This window comes from Hirsutella rhossiliensis (genome assembly GCF_020360975.1).
Source record: "Hirsutella rhossiliensis strain HR02 chromosome Unknown scaffold00004, whole genome shotgun sequence".
NCBI classification, from domain to species: Eukaryota; Fungi; Ascomycota; class Sordariomycetes; order Hypocreales; family Ophiocordycipitaceae; genus Hirsutella; species Hirsutella rhossiliensis.
Genome location: NW_025408670.1, coordinates 5,531,539 through 5,551,188, shown reverse-complemented (window position 1 = coordinate 5,551,188; position 19,650 = coordinate 5,531,539). Strand labels below are relative to the sequence as shown.

Sequence of the window (19,650 nt, the reverse complement as noted above, 5' to 3'; positions counted from 1 at the left end):
TGCTGCAACGTCGCGTAGCGGTTAGGCCGGTTGGGCATTGCCCAGACTGGCTCACATGATGGTGTTCTGGTGGTCTGCTGCGGTCCGGCACCGCGGCCTGAGTCGACAGCCAACGGGGGGCTGAAGACTGGAGCAGGGTCATCGTGCCTGTCTCACCTCGTGGACGGGCTGCGGTCCAAAGAAGCCCATGAGAGTACGGAGTACGAGGTACGGGTAGGATAATTAGCTGCGACTCCATTTTTTGTAGCGGACAAACAGATTTGAATGCCGTGATGGGGGGGCCTGACTGAGCCCCTCTAAAAAGCGACATGGCGGTCAAGGGCGGCAGTATTCTTTAATTTCTCCTAAGCCTTTGGTCGGCATCTCGACGACGCTATCTCGACGCATGCCCCGATGCCATCCGACGCTGCAGAAAACCGATCCTGCCAACCGTGAGATGGGCAAAAGAGCCTCCATCGGCGCCGATGGAGCGGCAGCGTATCGCAAGCGGCAAAAGATTGTCCACGATGCCCCGGCCGGCGAAGACGTCTTGTCCGGCGACCACTTGCACCAGTTGATCGCCTTCAACCAGGACCTGCGTCAAGCACGCCACGGTGCGCACTCTGCTGACCAGGCCAACCACCGTATTCATTCGGCTAACTCGATATCCAAGGCCTGCAGTCATTCAAGAAGCTCCTCGACGATGCCCTCGCCGACAATGGCGACCGCAAGGCCAAGCTCGCCATCTTGCAGCAGTACCTGGACATGGTCAGGCCGCGAGACACTGGGGAAGATGCAATTTTCCTCCAAGACATCATGGACACGTGGTCGTTCGCCATCCAAGTGAACGACGACGGTGTCATGTCCTCAGTCGCTGTCGTCTTGGCTTTACTTCTCCGCGTCGTCTCCGACTCGCTGCAGCTCGTGCCCCACGGGCTCGGCGTCTGCCAGACGCTGCTTCAGGAAAGGCAGCTCAAGTCGCTCTCCAGAAATCTGTCTTCTGAAAAGGGCAAAGGCTTCATCATCTCTCCCACACTGCGTCTCTTGCGAGAGGCCGTATGTCTGGACGGTGGTGCGTACGCCAAGAGGATCGTTCGAGCGAGAGCCCATACCTTTGCCTACCTCTCCCGAAACTTGGAACTCGGACACTCGGGCGAGGGCCAGGAAGATTCTCGGAAATCCTCGGTGAGGACTCATGCCGTTCGATTCCTTCTGAGCTGCCTCAAATACCTGCACTCTGAAGGGCGAAAGGAACTCCTCCTGCAGAAAGAGCTCTTTTCGCACCTGACATATTCGATCAAATCCGACCCGGACTATCTCATCTTGGAGATTTTGGACGCGTTGAAATTGCACGTGCTCATGGACAGCAGAATACCCCGGGAAGTCAAGTCCCGAAGCTTCAACATCAAGACACTTCTGAGATTCTTGGCTCTCTATACCCACATGGGTAGCTCTGAGGGCACAGATGAGAAGGACAGTATAAGCGAGAGGGCCCATCAATTCCTCAAATACGTTTGCACAACCCCCGGTGCTGGCGTGTTATATCCTTACAAGGGGCTTTATCCGAAGGAGTCAAGCGATGAGCGCTCGAGCCATATGCCCAAGCGGCAAGGTGAGAGCCGCGGCGGTGATGCCCACGACAGCCGGTTCGACAAGGGCGTGCCCGTCTTCAACTTTGTCCTGTCCGAATTCGCCGAAAAGCTTCGCCCGTGGTCCAGCTTGAAACACAGCGAACTCCTGGTGGCCATGTTCACAGCCGCGCCCGAACTAATCTCCAACTACTTCTATCACAATCGATCCTTCACCTTCGAGCCAAAGCTTTCCATGACGTGGATTGGATACGCAGCCTTTCTCTTTGACACGATCAGCTTGCCTCTCTCTGCTTCTTTTGGAGACCCGGTCCGATTTGCAGACTCACCACCTCCCACGACTGTTCTACTGGATAACATCATCCCTCCCGCCATCAACCAAAAGGTGCTTGTCCGGTGTCTCTCACCCAAGTCTCATCTCACGTCTTTCTTCGCCACCAGGATCATCGTCGCCGCTCTCGAGAAGTTGACCATCGCTCTGAGGATGCACAAGTCAACCTCGTCCCGGAACAGAGGCTCAAAGTGGTCCGAAGCCGCCCGGCGGCTAGTGGATGCGTTTTGTCAACGGATCCCCGACATGAAGGAGGTTGTCCGATGCTACAAGGATATTCCGGCGGAGAACTCGTTACACAAGACGCTCGCTGGCCGCCTATTGCACCTCTACTATAACGTGATTCCGCAAGTGGCCCTGGCCGCGAAGTTTGACGTCTCGCCACTTTTCGTGCATGTCCTCAAAGGCCTGCATCAGAACGAATACGAGCCCGGCATCAAAGCGTTGAGCATCATGGAGCTGGAGAGCCTCGTTTCCATAGCCAGCTATTCGCCTGGAATGAGGTGGTTTTCCAAGATTGAGGGCCTGGGTGGCGAGACATCATTCTCGGCATTCACGGCACTTGTCCATCTTCTCTGCTGTGGTGATCGCGACACCCCCTACCGCCATCTCAAGAATGCGCTGGCCGACGTTGCTGTTGAGAATCAGCTTGTCTCCAGTGCCTCGGGGTTGCGGCCACTCCTCGGAGCTTTGCGGTGCGTTGTTGACCAATTCGGCTCAGGAGGCGTAGGGGCCGTCTGGGGCTTCTTAGACAACTGCATCAGCCGTTGCGCGGCCTCTCCTATCAAATACCTGGACCAAATGGAGAGTCGCACCGCGGAAATGAAGCTGGAGTCTGCAAACCCTCTTTCTTCTCTGCTTACCCTCGCATTTGTTGAGCAGCTACCATATGCAACGACTTCTGGCGAAGAGAAAGACATATACAGCCTAACACGTTTTCTCTCGCTCTACTTCAATGCCTGCCACTTGTGGGAAGGAGGTCATCTCTTGCTCAACACACTTCATCAAGATGTAGACCACCACTTGACTTCGAACAAAGCTAAGCTGGCCTGCTTGGGGGACGCTGATGACGTCGAGGCGCTGAAGACGGCCGAGCCCAGCATCGACGGCGACGAGGTGGCTAGCTGGGCCGTCAGCGGTGACCACTCGGCTTTGAGCGAGTCGAGCTTGCAGGAGATGCTGCACGCTCCCTGCCTCGATGGCGGCGACACTGCGGTCCTCACCAAGTGGAACTCGAAAAGCGCCGAGGACTTGGTGGACGACGGATGGGCGGTCGGGCTGGTTCGTCTGCTGTTGTCGGAGCATACAAACATACGCAAGGAGGCTCTGACGAGCATACTGAAAGTGGCTGCTCGGGTCAAGGACTCGTCGCACGAGGAGAAGACACAGATCTGGCTCCTGCTCTCGGAGCTCGCCGAGTCGTCCAAGGCGCAGGTCGAGTCAGGGCCAGTTCCGTCGGCGTTTGTAGCCTTTACGATGCACGCGCTCGACGTCCTGCGAAGCCCGCTGCATCCTCTCTATCGGAAGGTCAATTCATTCCTGACCCGCAGCCCGGTATGGTCGTTGGAGAAGCTGCCGCTGGCTCACGACATCCTCCACGGAGAGCCATCCGAGGACGACAAGTACTACTCGGAACTCGCGTGGCTTCTCGGCTACCTCTTGGACAGCCTGAGGACGGCCTCTGACCTGAGCGTCTTCCACAAGAAGAAGTGGCTCGAGAAGATCTTTGCGCTGGGCAGCAACCCGTACCTGAGGTCGGGCCTCCGGACAAGAGTCCTCAGGATTGTATACCGGGCAACGTTCATCGAGGCCGGGAGCACCACCCTCGTCACGAGGTTCGGGGTGCTCGGCTGGCTCGACGCGCAGCGAGCGTCGTGCGAGGCGACGGGCGAGGCGGCCGCGTACGAGGGCCTGATGAGACGGGTGTGGGAGACTTGTGACCAGGAGCGGGTCACGGCATGGAGCAATGGGGGGATGGAAGAGCTCGTCGCCAGGGCTGTTGGGCGACGGGCGGCCAGCCTATAGGGCCTCGGATGGATTGCGGTAGGTAGCCGTATGTCGTGGCAGCCGGCTCACAAAATTGACCCTTGATGAATGACTATGGCCCGCCATGCTGCAACGGAAACCCACAGTATCAGGACCATCACCAAGCCGGCATTGGCTGCGGACGCATCAGGTCTCGTCGAGGGGTCGCTATTGCACCCAAGATTGCTTCGCCGTCGTCGGTCACGGACATGAATGCGCGCCGCGAGGATGCAAAGACAAGGACAAGGACTAACGAGAGCGGTAGGGAGCGTCCAGATGGATCAAGGGCCTGGTAGCGGCAAACGCCAACCAAGCACGGCAGAGCAGCAGCATGAACAAGGATTTGATGAAAAACATCGGCGGTGATATGCTTCGGCTGCTATGAGCTCGAGGAGAATATGCTAGACCTATCAGATGGCAGCCAACTGACCGAATTCGCCGTCGTGGGCCGGCCAAGGGTCATCCAGCAACGCTTCCCTCTCTCGTACAGTTCCATCAAGGCCAAACACCGCTCACTCCTCCCACCCGTCATGTGAGCAAGCGCTTCGTTTCCAATCCCCTCCTGTTGTAGTGGTCCAGACCTCGCTCCGGTATCCAAGATCAAATATTATGCAATATGTATAGCGAGATATCCAGGTAACCAATCATGGGGCAGTCGCCCTCTTTCCAATAAACAAGGACCAGGAAAAACATGCTTCCAGTTTTTAAAAAGCGCCAAAGCATCATCATAGTTGACCAGAGAGTATAGCCTCGGTTGCTGCCAGTTCCCATGTTAGCTCACATTCTCTGCTTAAATATAGTCAAGGCATGGCACATACCGCTGTTGATGTACGCTCGCTTCGCGTCTAGGGGCACGTCGAAGCGACGTTCCAGCTCCTGCTTAACGCCTTTCTTCGTGACCGTCATCAGGTCGGCCGTCCTCAAGATGTCGCGAATCTCGGCCAGGAGGGCGTCGTCACTAGGCAGGCCGACCATGTCTTCGGGACTAAAGAACTGTGACCCGCCGAAATGGCTCATGCGGTTTCCGCCAACCTCTGAGGCTGCCAGTGACATCCGCGAGGGATTACGCGAATCATAGGGGAGGTGAGACATGGAGGGGTGGGCTGCAAATCCTGTCGTCGAGTTCGGGCGGCTGGGGAAGGCGTACTCGGATACGAGCGCGTGGGCCTTGGTGCCATAGCTGAAGCCGGAAATCTCAGACCGAGTATCTTCGCGAGACGTCTGCGTCTCCCAAAGCTCCGCCTGATACTCCTCCCACTTCTTGCGGGGAATAGAGCCGGGATCGAATTTGCCCTCGTCCGAGATGACCACCTTCTTGCCCTTCTCGCCGGCGACAACACGCGTGTTGCCCCAGTTGAAGTCGTCCATGTGCCAGAAAGCGTACAAAGGCAGGCCAAAGCTGAAGACGGGAATTGCCATGACGTAGAGAATCATCCACCCAACCATTTCCCACTTGCGGCGCAGGATGAAGATGATGGCCTGGAGACCGTAGATGGCTCCGAGCAGAACAAAGGCAGTGATGGGCACGACCGTCGCCTTTGTGGCCACAAGCACAATCAGGTACACAATGTACGCAATGGTGACAGGCTGGACAACGGTGCTGAGCAGGTCGACGAAGACAATGAAACGCATGCTAAAGCAGCAGAAACCACAGAGCTGATTCATGGGAATGAGCTCCATCAGGTTGTGCACCGTCGAATTGATCCAGCGACGCCGCTGCGAGAGGAAGACGGCCCAGGAGTCAGGCGCAATGGTCCAGGCGTGGGCTGTGAAGATGAACTTGGTCTTGTACTTGGAATGAAACTTGAGCAGCAGTGTGGTGAGATAGCGATCTTCACCCAAGTGCAGCAGGTTCTTCATATGCAGCGTGTCAACTCGAATCGTGGAATAGGCCTCGACAACCTCGCGGCTGACAAACAGCGGCTTCCCGGTCTCGGCGGCGCGGATTCGGTACATGGAGAAGCAGCCGGGTAAGCAGGTGACAGAGCCGAACAAGCTCTCAAAGGCCTTGGACAGGTTGTGCGAGATGTAGTACTCGTAGACCTGGATCATGGTGATGAAGGACGACTTGGCATTGGTCAAGGCAGTCTCGCCGCAGACGGCGATGAGACGCGTGTCGTCGAGGAAGGCCGACACCATGCGCGTGGCGGAATCCGCGGCAACAACCGTGTCGGCATCAATCTGCAACATGAACTCGTAAAAGGTTGGGTTCACGCCGATGATGTTGCGGATCTGATGGTACATCTCCAGCTCCAATGGGCTCATGGACAGGTTGTAGTGGACGCGGTTGAGGAAGCGCATAATGACCATCTGCGAGTCTCGCTTGCCACGGTTTCCGGGGCGGACCACCTCAGACGGCTTGCCAACCTTGACAATGACCATGAACGGAACAATATGGCCCTGGACCTCGTACAGACCGGAATAGACCTTGCCCATATTGTGCTGCTTCTGGCCTTCGCCGAGCGATTCGAAGCTCAACGGCTCCGGGTCCACGGTTTCAGAGACGCCGAGAATGTCGAGCACAATCCGTGGAGTCGGCCTGTCGTTGCCCTGACCAATGATCATGCCATCGCAGACAATGACAAGAAGCTTGCGCTTGTCATCATAACGCATCCTGGCGGCGGAATCAATGGCCCGGCGAAGCGAGTCTTCATCCTCGGTGTAAGCCGGGATCTGGCACAGAACAAATTTGTCCAGGTTCTCCGGCACATTCTTGCCGCCAAATTGCAGCGCGGCGAAGAACTTGAAGGCAATGACGGAGGCAAGAAGAATCGAGACGGCCAGCACCAGGTATTCTGCGAATTTGCATCGAGTCGAGTTTCGGGTGTCAACATCACCGACGTAAAACAAGTTGTCGAGACACGTCCGCATCCTTGCCTTGACCTCGGGCTGGACGTCCAACGAGTCCCAGAACTTGGTGAGGTCAATGCCGGCCTTGAGCTGAAATAACTGCACAACAGCGGGACTCATGAAATCCGTGAGCGAGGGGTCGTTCGGGGGCGATTCCCCAGCCTTGGCGCGCATTTTTCGTCCGCCATTGAGATACGACGTTATATCGTAGACTCTGTTTCCGAGGATGGCTATGGTCTTCTGATTGTTGGCCAGTTTCTGGACGTATTCGGGAGAATAGCCAATGTTGCCCTTGCCCCAATTTCCTCGAAGAGTCAACAGCTGCTCTAGATACCAGTCCGGCCGACTATCGTTGGTGAAGAAACGGAAGTCGTGATACTTGGCGTTGACATCTTGAGCATCGATGAGGCTGGGCGAGCCCGACTGATTCGTGTTCTTGTAGTCTAGCGTGACCTCTTGGTTGACGGAGCCGGTCGCTCCTGAGCACAAGGCGGAGACTTGTACGGGGAAAAGGCTGCTGACGTCCTTGCCGGCGTAGTTGAGGAGACTTTTGCTCCCCAAATACCGAGGATAGTGGTGAGGCACGTAGGCATCCAGGTCGATGACATAGCCTCGGATGGAGACGTATGCGCCTCTGCTTCCCGTCTTGCCGTCGTATGCTGAGAGTTCCTCGGCGCTGAAGACATTCTGCTTTGGGCAAATGAGCATTGGGAAAACGACAATGAAGAAGGCGGCGACGAGACACAGGAGCCAGATGAGCATGTTGATGGCCACCTTTTCTCTCCAGGCCATGCGGACATCTTTGCGGGGCATCCGGCCCATCCAACGAATGAGAAAATCGGGGATGAACCACGTCAGGAAGTAGACGGTGAAAACCCATCGCTTGCGGCTTGGGCTGTCCTTGAACTCTTCAACCTCCTCGAGAGATTTTTCGTTGCCTCGTTCGGCCATCTGCTCTCGTGTATCGAGGTTCTTGAACATGTCGCCAGCTCCGAGTGCCGAAGCTCCAGCCTCGGATCGAGTGTCATCCGAGCCGGTGAAGTACCCAGCCTTGGCCTTTTCCCCGTACATGAGCGGCGTAGTTCCCGCAGAGAGGAGCTGCTCCTTGGAGGCGGTGAAGGCAAGCTGCTCGCCAGCGGCGACGCCTTCGCCGCCTTCCCCTTCCGGAGACAAGCCGAAACGTCCATGAGCAGCCGCCTTTTCAGAAAGACGGGCAACTTCCATCCAGCATCTCTCGCTCAGGAAGACACCGGTTGAACCGACTTGGACCTCGTTGCTGGGCCACCGCTTCTCGTCAATGACCATTTCAACCCGCTCGCGCTCGCTGCCAACCAGGATTGTCTCGGCATCAGCCATGCCGAGAAACTCGCCAAAGGGGAGGAACAGGCTGAAGTCGGCCGAGCGCAGCCTCTGACTGATCTCGGCAATGCCAAAAGTCTGCACTTGAGTACGCACACACTTGCTGTCGAATTGGTTGGCAATGCGACGATCGTTGGGCTTCAAGCAGAAGACAAAGTACGCATTGGTACCAGGGTCCGTCACGGCCTTCTGGACATTGTCGAGCGAGGACAGGAACTGGCCAGACGCCCCCTGTTCCGTCGATCCCTTGCCGCCGTTCTTGGTACTTTTGTCGCCCCGTTGCTCGGCTGGCTCTAAAGCGTCCTGTTGTCGCCGCTGGGCACCGACGCCTCGGACGCGGCCTCCCTTGCGCGACATGACACTGGGGGCTCGCATGGGTTTGGAGCTGACCGTGGCCTGCAAGACTGCCGTCTTCTCACTAGGGTGGGAGATGGTCTTCAAGGCATCTTGCCCGAAGAGCTTGGCGACGAATTCGCTCTTAGTCGCATTGAACATGTTCAACAGGTCAACGGAGATGATTTCGCCATTCTCTTCGACCAAACCTTTGATGGGGTAGTCGACCTCGCCAGCAAAATGTTTGACGGTGAAGGAAGCAGCCGTGTTTTCGGTCAGGAAATTGCTGCCCGGCAACTTGGCTGTGGCCGCGCCGACCTCAATGGCCGGGTTCTTGCCCTCGAAGCGCTTTCGCAGGCTTTCTAGGAGCTGCATGTCGGTTCTGTTCCGCCTCGTCTGGTCATCGAGAATGCTCAGAAGGCCATTGCCAGGCTTGAGCAGGCCCTTGACCGCATCGGAGTTGTCAAAGTAGCTCGTGGGAGCGACGCTGACCTCTTCCGATTCGAGCATCTCGGCCTTGCGGTCAAAAAAGTTGTGCAGCGTCATGTTGTAGATTGCCTCGGTGGCTGCATTGTTCAGGAGCTGGTCCAAGGTCGACTTCGTCGACGACTGCTGGGCGAAACCCGGGAAATCGACGAGCGAAATCGTGTTGGCGATGCTCTCCTCGGGAGCGCAGATCCTCTGGTTGGCGTTTTCGATGATCCAGGCGACCAAGAGGGCGTACAGGGTCCGGGCCAGCTCGTTGGCATGGGCACGGGCGCCATTAGGATCCAACATGACGGTCACGCGTTCCTTCTGGATCATCTTGGTCTTGTAGCCCAGGGTGCTCTGCAGGTCACCGGTGCTGACGCCGAGGAAGGCGGCAACAATGGCGAGGACATCCTTGTTCTTCACCGTCGTGGTCGTGACTCCGCCGTCGTGGGAAAAGCCGCCGCTGTCATCACCGGTGGCGCTGGTGTTGCTGGTCGTCTCAAAGTCGAGTTGGCCGATATGCAGAATAGTGGCCAAGACTTGGCAAATCTCGGCAATCTCGCCCCTTGGGAATTCAAGCTTCCTCAAGGCGCTCTTGAAAAGCTGGAAGCCGTCGGCGTCGTTGATGCCTACCTTGAGCTGGGTTGGATGTCCGAGATACTTCCACCTCTTGGCGCCATCTAGACCGAGATGGGTCTTCTCGGCCTCGCTAGTGCCGGCCAAGAGATAGTAGAGAATGTGGAGGTTTCGCTCGCCAGTCGGCACATCGGTGATGCGGCTCCTCTCCAGCCTGTGATCCAGGACCTTGCCGCCGATGAGGACTGGGTTGGTGGTGCTCGAAGTGTCGTACTGCAGTTCGTAGAAGAGACCGGACTTGGAAGCCGTGGGCGTAGTGGCGGTCTTAGTGGTGGTGAGGGTGTCGAAGACATACGCGGCCAGAGAGAGCTTAGTCGACAGGGGCGTAGACGACTTGTCAAGCAGAGCCGAGAGGAGATGGTTGCGGACAGTGGACTTGCCGGATCCAGACTCGCCGCTGATGCGTGTGAGAAGGCAGCGGGTAGGATATAGAACTGGGCAAGGCAATACTCACAGAAAGACGATGGCCTGGCTCTCGGATCGATGTCCCAGCCTCAGCCAGGCGCGAGCAGCCATGTCCTCGGCGCCGGCCATGGCGCTGCCGGCTTTACCGCCATCGGGGCCTTTGGTAGACGACGTGTAGGTGTTTAGGCAGATGAGGCCATGCGATGAGAGCCTGGCGGTGGGGTGTGAGACGTGAAAGCGGCTGGCCAGGTGGCCAGTGATGTGAGTATCCGACTGGAGATGTGCCGGCAACGAGGGGAGCGAGTGTTGGGTATGTGCCCCTCCGCTGCCGGCTCCCAGAGGGGGGAGAGTCGTGGCCATGATGGGCACGGATCCGACACGAGCCCCGGGGTGGACGACGAGTCGGGGGGCGCGTCGGGGTCAAGCACGGCAGCGATAAGCGGTGGATGTGACGGAGGAAAAGACGAGGTCGTGACACGAACGGCGGGCTGCACAACGGCGGCTCGACAGGAGAGAGCGGGTGAGGGTGAGAGCGAGGAGAGAAAGAGGCCGGGTTTCAGATCTGGGGCCAAGCGAAATCGAGGCAGATCAACGAGAGGCTTCAGATGTCAAAGCGAGCGTGGGAGGAGAGGCAGAGAGACATTGACGCCGGCATAGGGCTCCCAAACCACGGCCACTAGACGCGAGGACGGTGATTGCACAATTGGGGGAAAGGGGATGATTTGATGTTTGCCTCTCGGAGGGGGGCCCCTTGCCGGGGAGCTGAGAAATGTGCGGCGGGCGGAGCGGACCAGGAGTGCAGGCACCTCGAGCACTGCGCGCGTCGCTTGCATCAGTTTACTTGTACGCGGTACCAGGGGTGGACGGCCATTTTCGCCTCTAGCCGGGCCGGGGTCGGGGTAGGTGCCGGGTATCAGGTACATGCCCCTGAGCGCGACAGCAGATCTTACAGACCAGGTACTGGTACTCCGTACGCGATGGGGGAATGCGAGGGTGCGCTGGCGGGAATGTCGAGTGGCACAGCAGAACGGCTCAACCATGCAGGCTCAGGCGCGGTGTTGTGTCTCTCTTGCGCTCTATTCTATTTTGTTCGCCGTGTCCGACTCGGGCCAACCCCGCTCTGCGTTTCGCACGGCATCTGCCTTCACACGAGTTGGCCGAGCGTTTCCCTCTCTCTCCCCGATAACCGCCAAACGGACGTCGATGGCGTACCGACAGGGCGGCGGCTGCCAGGGCCAATCTGTTTGCAGGCGCACGTCCTTTGTCCCTTGCTCCTCGTATTACTGTACAGTGCACGCAGAAACACACACAGGGAGTGGCGTCCGCGGGCCGTTGCTCACTGTGACGGTTGCAGGCGCTGGGACGGAGGACAGGGACATGGGCGAGCTCTGAGACAGATGATTTGAGACAGAAAGGTGTTCCTTTATGTTCACGCCGCGACTTCGGCACTTGCTTTGGGGGACCGCCTGTTAGTGAGATACTCAGGCCGTGTAACTGGCTGGCCCTAGAAGGTGGCCTTACTGGCGCGGGGTCACTTGTCAGCAGCAGTTGGGCCTTTGTTCTCGTTGCATTGTCATAGTAATTACCAGTGTCTCGTGTAATTGGTAGTTGAACTGCCAGTCCATCACCCCGTCCCCATTTTCCCGAGCTGTACGAGTACTGTATGTATTACAGTACATAGGTACTTGTGTGACTTGAGTTTTTCCCCTCTCTTCGATCTATCTGACTACTACTACGTATATCGTTACTACGTCGTTGCCGAGCCAAAGGGGACGACGCTTGCGGTTGACGGAAGCTACCTATGCACCTTGAGCTACCACACTCTAATATTTCTACGAAGTAAGTACAGTACAGAGCATTGATGATGTTGGTTTCGCTCGGCGCGTCAAAGCTCTCTATTTTCTTTTCAGTCCTGTGGGCGCAGAGAAGAGGGAGAACCCCAGAAGAAGGAAAAAAGGGAAAAGACAAGCGGAAGGGGCGAGAGAACAGCTAATTTTTCTTCTTTGCCGGGCCTCGCCGCCTTGGACACGGAGTGCGACCCGGCAGCGGAACGTGCCCGGGTGTCTGTGCGGTTACGTTGCGTTGTTCCTGTCACCGTGCCTGAGATGAGAAAGCCTTCCAGCTAGCTGATCGGGTTAGCTGGCTGGACCTACGCTATCTCAGCTGATGCAAGTAAAGTCATGCATCCTCACCACTTGTTAACAAGACCAATGCTGTAATTAAGGTGTATTCAGTACCGGGTAGGTGCCAGTCCAGCCACGCATCACATGACAACGAGACGGTCCACGTCGGCTTCCACGGCACTAAATATAGCCCCTTGCGGCCTCGGCTGCTCCACGCATTTCGTGCTGTGGGTGGGTGGGTGAGTACTGTACCGGTACTGTAGGTGTTCCGTAGAAAAGATCGTATCGGGGGTGCGGTTGGTAATTAATACTGTACGGCTATAAACCAACAATGCCCGTCGTCGAAGCTCGTTTACGCCTCAACTCTTCGCCACAGGCGGGCGTGGCACAGCCTCGCCGGATACGAGCCCGCTTTCCAAGCCCGTATCCTGCGCCGCTCACTCGTATCCCATGTACTTCGTACCTGGCCGCCGCCGTCAGGCTCGACGAAGTGCTCTGTACTATACGGAGACTGCAGCTGCCAGAGTATTTTGGTTCCTCACAGTGCCCGCGTGTCCCTGCCAAGAAGGGGAAGGCGCCTCATCTGTCTGTCGACGAAAACAATTGCGTACCTGGTCAAAACAAACAACAAAACACTCGTCTCCCACCGCTCGGGGCTTTTCACATTCAGACGTCAATTCCGTTAAGGCGACCGGCTCTGCTGCTACCAAGGTCATTACTGTCGCCTCGCTCCGGTATCTCCATTGATCCGGCTCGCGCGAGTTTCACGCCACTCATCCCATCGATGCGCCGCGGGAACGGTAACGGTCTAATGGAGGAAATAAACTTGTGAGAGCACATGCCAAGTTTCTCGACCGCGCACGCGGACAGTGCGAGCCCCCTCACCCCCCCGATCTCCCCCCCCTCCAAGCAACCCCCCTGCACGAGTAAGGCGAGGCAACCTGCGGAGTACTGCGTGCCTTAGCAGGGGGCACCAATGGACTGCCTGCTCGATCAGCAGTGGTGTGCTGGAAGAGATATACGTACCTAGATATAGGTAGTACGGTAATACCTACCTACCTACGTAGGTAGTGCTCCGGTGAGGAAAAAAAAACACTCCTCGTCGCTCGAGCAGCTGAAGCTGTACAGTAGCCGCCTGCGTGCGCACCGCAGCTGGCCAATCAGGGGCTTGCGGACGCGGGAGCCCGCTACTTTAGCCCACGGTACCGAGAACTACCGACTAATGGACAGCTAGGAATTCTGGCATGAACAAAAGATGCGCCGTCATCTATCGGTATTTGGCCGCTGCTATTCTCGCACTATGGAGCCCGACTTTGACCTGATGGCGTGTAAATGCCGGCACCGCACACGCGTCGTGAGTTCCTGGCCGGCGCGCGATGCGTGAGAGCTTCCAGCTACGAAGAACGGGCACGGAAGGTACCAAGTACACGTGCCTCTGCTGGTAAGTGTGGTGTGTGTGAGCGCATGCTCCCGATACGAGCGGCGGGGCAATTTTTCTCAGTGGCCGCACCCTGAGGGGGTCAACTTAGTAACGAAAAAGGGACAATAAGCCTTGTCACTTGTCCCCTTTGTCTGCATCTTTGGTCTGTCTGGCCCGCCGTATTCCTGTGCGCATCTCACACCCGCCCGCTGCCTCTTCTCTCCGCAGACAGTCGAGGTTCGAGATTGCCTCCCTACCCTGGGAGAAATCCGTCGACAGTTTCGCCTCTGTTTTAACTCGTCGTGCTGCTCACGTCTGCCTCACTCGCTTCGGCGGCATCCACCTCCATTGTTTGCTCACCACGACACGCGCCCTCCCAACCAGGAGTCGCTCAAGTCGGCAACAGGAGTGACGTTCTGTGGCCCATAATCAACCTCTCCGTTACTCATCTTCTCGCCCACGCTGCGGTCCATTGACCCGTCCTTGACGATCGACCAAAGTCGCCCGGTGTCGCCACCGCTCCGAGGAGGCGGCAAACGACAATTACGGCCCCTCAAGGCGGCCTTACCACTCTGCTCGGCTGGTGACTGTCCCTCGAGGACATCACCGACCCTGCCTTGGCCAACCATGGCGAACAGAATGTCAATGTTCTCGGCCACCTCCGACTCCCCGAGCAGTTCCCGCGCTGGAGGGCCTCAGACTGCCCAGGTCTCAACAACGACCCTCTTGAATGCCACCCACAACATCTACCTTGCTTCTCAAGCCCACCAGCTCGATGCCAGCACGAGCCTCGTAGTCAACACATGGCTTACCGCTTCGCGAGGCGGCCCGACCGTCGACGCTTCACTGGCCGTCAGGGCCTGGGAGCACGCCCGCCGACGTGCCGAAGACGGCTGTGTCGTCTTGGGGTATGTATAGCCTGCGCTCCGGAACTCGTGGGATCCGTTGAACTCACACATGCATCCGTCTAGCTCGCTCCATCAGTCGACTCCCTCTGTGCTGGCTCCTTTCCTCTCCAGCTTCCCCTTCGCCGTACCGTCAACTCTCCACAAGGCCTTGGACGCAGTCCAGCCCTTCGTTCGATGCATCACGCCGTACAACCCGTCTGCCCCGAGACAGGCTGCTCTCGGCGTCACGCTCTCTCTGAGCCTTAGTGGAAATCTGACCGCAGCGTCCCTCGCCTTGTCGCAAGGAGGCATCGACACCGTCAATGGCCTGCTCAAGATTCCACCCGAGGCCGGCTATCGCGCTTTTGACATATTTTACTATCTTCTCACCTCCGCCTCGACGCCCGCCGAGCGAGAGTTCCTCGGCCTCCGCAGCCCTTCTACCTACACGTTGTTGGCTCGGTCTTCAACGTATGCTCCGCCCCCGTATCTTCCCGCGGCCGATGATGCGGCCTCCGCCGACGACTTCCGTCAAGCGCTCAAGGATATCGGCATCAAGGGCTCTTCCCACCGCGACTTCATCTCCACTCTCGCCGGCCTGCTGAAGCTCGGCAATACGCTCGACTACAGCATCGAATCCGAGACGTTGGCGGAGATATGTGAAGATGTCAGCGGCCTTCTGGGTCTTGAGCCCGAGGTGCTCGTCAACCAATGCAGCACCGAGGATCGCTGGACATTTGTCGGGGGGCTTTACGAATCGCTGGTCGACTGGGTCATTTCCAAAGCCAACGAGGCCGTTGCCGCGCAAATGGAGCGCGTTCGGTCGGGAGCCGAGTCGATTGACGGGCGCCAAGTGCGAACCCCAACCTCGAACGAGGACAAGTCCGGGGACACTGTTACCATGACGGTCATCGAGATCCCCCGTGCAACTCTCGGCAAGGCATTGTCAATGCGCTCAATCTTCGACGACTCCCAAGGAATCAACGCCGAGATGATAGCGGATGGCGTACAGGCACCTCCGGCCGGCTCCTCCGTCCTGCGCGAGATGCAGCAGGCCGTGTCAGAGGTCGCACCGGACCTTGGTATCATGACGGGGCCCGAGGGTAGAGAGCGCCAGTATGAGCTCGAAAAGCGAGAGCTGGTCCTCGAGAAGATCGCCTTTTTTGCGGAATCGGGTGGTTTCCTCAAGAAATTGCTCTTCCCCATCCAAGGCGAAGGCATCAACCTTGGCCGTGCTGGCAGGCTTGACTTGCCCGCGGTGCTCGCTTCGAATCGCCTGTGGTATCACCTCTGCCTGCACCCTACGGACGACTCGCCCGCACAGCTCGCCGGCCTGCCTTCCGTCACCTCGGCCTGGTCGGCCGGCACGGTATCCGGTCAGCTCCGCTCATGGAGGCTTCCCGAGTGGGCCAACCGACGGAACCGGAGCCTCGATTTCACTGCTGATTTCGATGTCGACGAGTTCGTTCAACGCTACTCTGCCCTCGGCTGCAGAGACGGCAAGGATGGCATCGAAAGCTGGATGCTCGAGCGCGGCTGGAGCAACGGCGAGGTTTTTGTCGGCAAGGAGCGTGTCTGGATGCGAGAGAGCGCTTGGTGGGAGGCGGAAAGCATGCTTGATCTAAAGCCCGGGACCGGCCACCCGGCCATGCAACCCCCTCACAGCAATCCCTTTGGAACAGGATTCGATACCGGCTACTCGGTTGGTGGCACTGGCTACTTCCCGTCGCACGGCATGGACGCCAACATGAATGCGAGCAATGATCAGCTGCTCCACAATCGCAACTTCAGCCAGGGCAACGTCAGCCAGATGACGCTGAATCCCAACCCGGCACCCTCCCTCGCGCCGACTGCGATGCGCAACGTCAGCAACGGCGACTATGGCCTTGGCGCCAAAGGCGACACCTACAAGGGGGATGTCTACTACAGCGAAGAAGGCGAGTTCACAGGCACAATGGACCCCGAGCTCGCCAAGAACAAGCACATTCAGACCAAGGAGGTGACTTTTGGCCGTCGAGTCTGGGTCTCCATTGTGTGGGCCCTCACATTCTGGATCCCCTCGCCGTTGCTTCGCTTCGTCGGTCGGATGCGGAGGCCAGACGTTCGCATGGCCTGGCGCGAGAAGCTGGTATTGTGTTTCGTCATTCTCCTCATCAACGCCATCATCATCTTCTGGATCATTGCTTTCGGCCGGCTCCTATGTCCCAACTTTGACAAGGCCTGGAGTACAACAGAGGTGGCTTCGCACCAGGGTGAGGATGACTTTTGGGTCAGCATTCACGGCAAGGTCTACGATATATCCAAGTTCTGGAAGCGACAGCATAGCGACACAGACATCAAGACCAACAAGGAGAACATGTTGCCTCTGGCTGGGCTTAACATGGACGACTACTTTCCGATTCCGCTGAGCGCCGCCTGCCAGGGCCTTGGAATCAAGGAGACGACTCGTTTGCAAGCGAACAACACGCCCGAGTTTACCACGGCGGTCCACACCTCGGGCTACTTCCAGCCGAACCCCGTCAGCGCTCTGCACAAGACAGACTGGTACTGGACTGATTTCACGCCGACCATCAAGGAATTCTATCACGGAGATTTGGTCTACAGCCAACGCCTTGTCGAATCAGAGGGCAACAGCGATGTGCAGCACATGTGGGCTCGGTATGGCGACCAGATCTATGATCTCACCGACTACTTTCACACCCAGGACGTGTTTCTCAACACCGACATGTACAAGTTTCTGCACGCCAAGGTCAGCGACCTCTGGAGGAACAATCCCGGCCAGGACATCAAAGACATGCTCGACGGCGTGATCCGGGATTCTACGTCTGATTCGGCCGAACACGCCAAGATCGTCAACAGCTGGCTTTGCATCCAGAGAGCCTTCTACAAAGGCATGACTGATTTCCGCGAGACGCCGAGGTGCACCGTCAACAACTGGATCCTCTTGGCCTTCACCATCATGGTCTGCGCCGTGGTTCTCATCAAGTTCGTCTCGGCCTTGAGGTTTACCTCGAAACGCCGTCCATCGCCACAGGATAAGTTTGTCATCTGTCAGGTTCCCGCCTACACGGAAGGCGAGGACTCACTGCGCAAAGCACTGGACTCGCTCACTGCCTTGCAGTACGACAATAAACGAAAGCTGATTTGCGTCATCTGCGACGGCGTCATAGTCGGCCAAGGCAATGACCGGCCGACTCCTAAGATTGTGCTGGACATCTTGGGCGTTGATCCCAAGGTCGACCCGCCCGCTCTCCCCTTCAAGTCTGTTGGTCCCGGCAGTGCACAGCTCAACTACGGTAAAGTCTACTCTGGTCTCTACGAGTTTGAGGGCAACGTCGTACCGTATCTGGTCGTGGTCAAGGTGGGTAAAGAATCTGAGCAGTCGAAGCCGAAGCCCGGCAACCGTGGCAAGCGAGATTCACAAATCCTGCTCATGAGCTTCCTCAACCGCGTCCATCACCGCGCTCCCATGAGCCCCCTAGAGCTCGAAATGTTCCACCAAGTCAACAACATTATTGGGGTAGATCCGGAGCTGTATGAGTACCTCCTGATGGTCGATGCCGATACGTCAGTCAGCGAAGACTCGCTCAATCGACTGGTCTCCGCCTGCGCCCACAATGCCAAGATTGCCGGCATATGCGGTGAAACGAGCCTGGAAAACGATGAACAGTCCTGGACGACCATGATTCAGGTGTATGAGTACTTCATCTCTCATCACCTGGCAAAGGCTTTCGAGTCTCTCTTTGGGAGCGTTACCTGTCTACCGGGATGGTATGTTTGACTCAATCCCTGCTCCCCCGGCTGTTCCGGGCTCGCAACTAACAGCCGCCTCCAGTTTCTCCATGTACCGACTGCGGACCGCTGACAAGGGCAAACCGCTCATCATCTCGGATGCCGTCATCAAGGATTACAGCGTGTGCGACGTCGACACGCTTCACCAGAAGAACCTGCTGTCCCTCGGCGAAGATCGTTACCTGACAACGCTCATGACCAAGTACTTCCCGTACATGGCTTACAAGTTCGTTCCAGATGCCCAATGCAAGACTGCCGCTCCGGAGTCGTGGAGTGTGCTCGTGTCGCAACGACGCCGATGGATCAACTCGACGATCCACAACCTTGTTGAGCTTATGCGGCTCAAGGAGATGTGTGGCTTTTGCTGCTTCAGCATGCGCTTTGTTGTCTTCATCGACCTCTTCGGCACAATCATTCTCCCCGCCACATGTGTCTATCTCGGCTACCTGATCTACCGAGTTGCCTCGCACACGGGACAGTTTCCGCTCATCTCCATCGTCATGTTGGCTGCCGTGTACGGCCTGCAGGCCCTGGTGTTTATTCTGAAGCGGCAATGGCAGCACATTGGGTGGATGATCATCTACATCCTCGCCTTCCCCATCTACTCGTTCGTTTTGCCCATTTATTCCTTCTGGAACCAGGACAACTTCACGTGGGGCAACACCCGTGTTGTCATTGGCGAAAAGGGCAGCAAGCAAGTCGTCGCCGTCGATGACGAGGGCTTTGATCCTCGGTCGATTCCGCTCCAGCGATGGGATGACTACGCGTTTGCCAATAACTTGCCCGGCCGCCGCGGCGGGTATCAGGAAAAGCACGATTACGGATATGGCGACCAGTACGAAATGGATGAAATTAAGTCCGTCTACTCAGCAGCGCCGCAAGGTTCCGTCCTGACGGGCATGGGTGGGCGCAACACGTTTATGCCCCCCAAGTCCCCCGCCTTTGGCCAGGCGAATCGTGTCTCTACCATAAATGCACCTTACCATGATGCGGCGGCGGCGTCGATGCGACGCCAGTCGATGATGTCCATGGGCACTGCCATTCATGACATGCACCGAAGCCAGTCGCCTTACCAAGACATTCCCGTGGGTCGACCGAGCATGATGACGACGCGCAGTATCTCCAACCTGTCTCCCGCGTTTGGTGGCCCTGCAAACCGCTCCACCTCAGCCATTGGCTTTGTGGGCGGCCATCGTCCACCGATGGGAGCCGAAGGTATGCAGTCGACGACGTCGTTTGACTTCCAACGAGGCCACGTGAGCGCAGATGACACGGCCATTGTCGAGGCCATCCAGTCCGTTCTGCGCGAGGTCGATTTGGATACTGTGACCAAGAAGCAGGTGCGCGCGCTTGTCGAGCAGCGACTGCAGACGGAGCTTGTCGGCGAGCGACGCACCTTTATGGACCGCCAAATCGACCGTGAGTTGGAGAACATGTAGCGGGGCGTGAT

General features: G+C 57.5%; 3 protein-coding genes across 3 annotated transcripts; 2 read left to right on the top strand and 1 right to left on the bottom strand.

Annotated features, from left to right (window-relative positions):
• Positions 1 to 385: 385 nt before the first annotated feature.
• On the top strand, positions 386 to 3,924 carry HRG_04921 (nucleolar pre-ribosomal-associated protein 1 domain-containing protein; the record flags this gene model as incomplete). Its single annotated transcript, XM_044863392.1, has 2 exons — positions 386 to 593; positions 653 to 3,924. The coding sequence occupies 2 exons, from the start codon at positions 386 to 388 to the stop codon at positions 3,922 to 3,924; spliced, it is 3,480 nt and encodes a 1,159-aa protein (XP_044722006.1).
• Positions 3,925 to 4,649: 725 nt separating this feature from the next.
• HRG_04920 (chitin synthase domain-containing protein) lies at positions 4,650 to 10,338 on the bottom strand (the record flags this gene model as incomplete). The annotated part of the gene is made up of 3 exons (XM_044863391.1): positions 4,650 to 4,681; positions 4,743 to 9,970; positions 10,028 to 10,338. The coding sequence occupies 3 exons, from the start codon at positions 10,336 to 10,338 to the stop codon at positions 4,650 to 4,652; spliced, it is 5,571 nt and encodes a 1,856-aa protein (XP_044722005.1).
• Positions 10,339 to 14,148: 3,810 nt separating this feature from the next.
• On the top strand, positions 14,149 to 19,639 carry HRG_04919 (chitin synthase domain-containing protein; the record flags this gene model as incomplete). The annotated part of the gene is made up of 4 exons (XM_044863390.1): positions 14,149 to 14,429; positions 14,493 to 18,179; positions 18,244 to 19,415; positions 19,467 to 19,639. The coding sequence occupies 4 exons, from the start codon at positions 14,149 to 14,151 to the stop codon at positions 19,637 to 19,639; spliced, it is 5,313 nt and encodes a 1,770-aa protein (XP_044722004.1).
• Between the last annotated feature and the right edge of the window lie 11 nt (positions 19,640 to 19,650).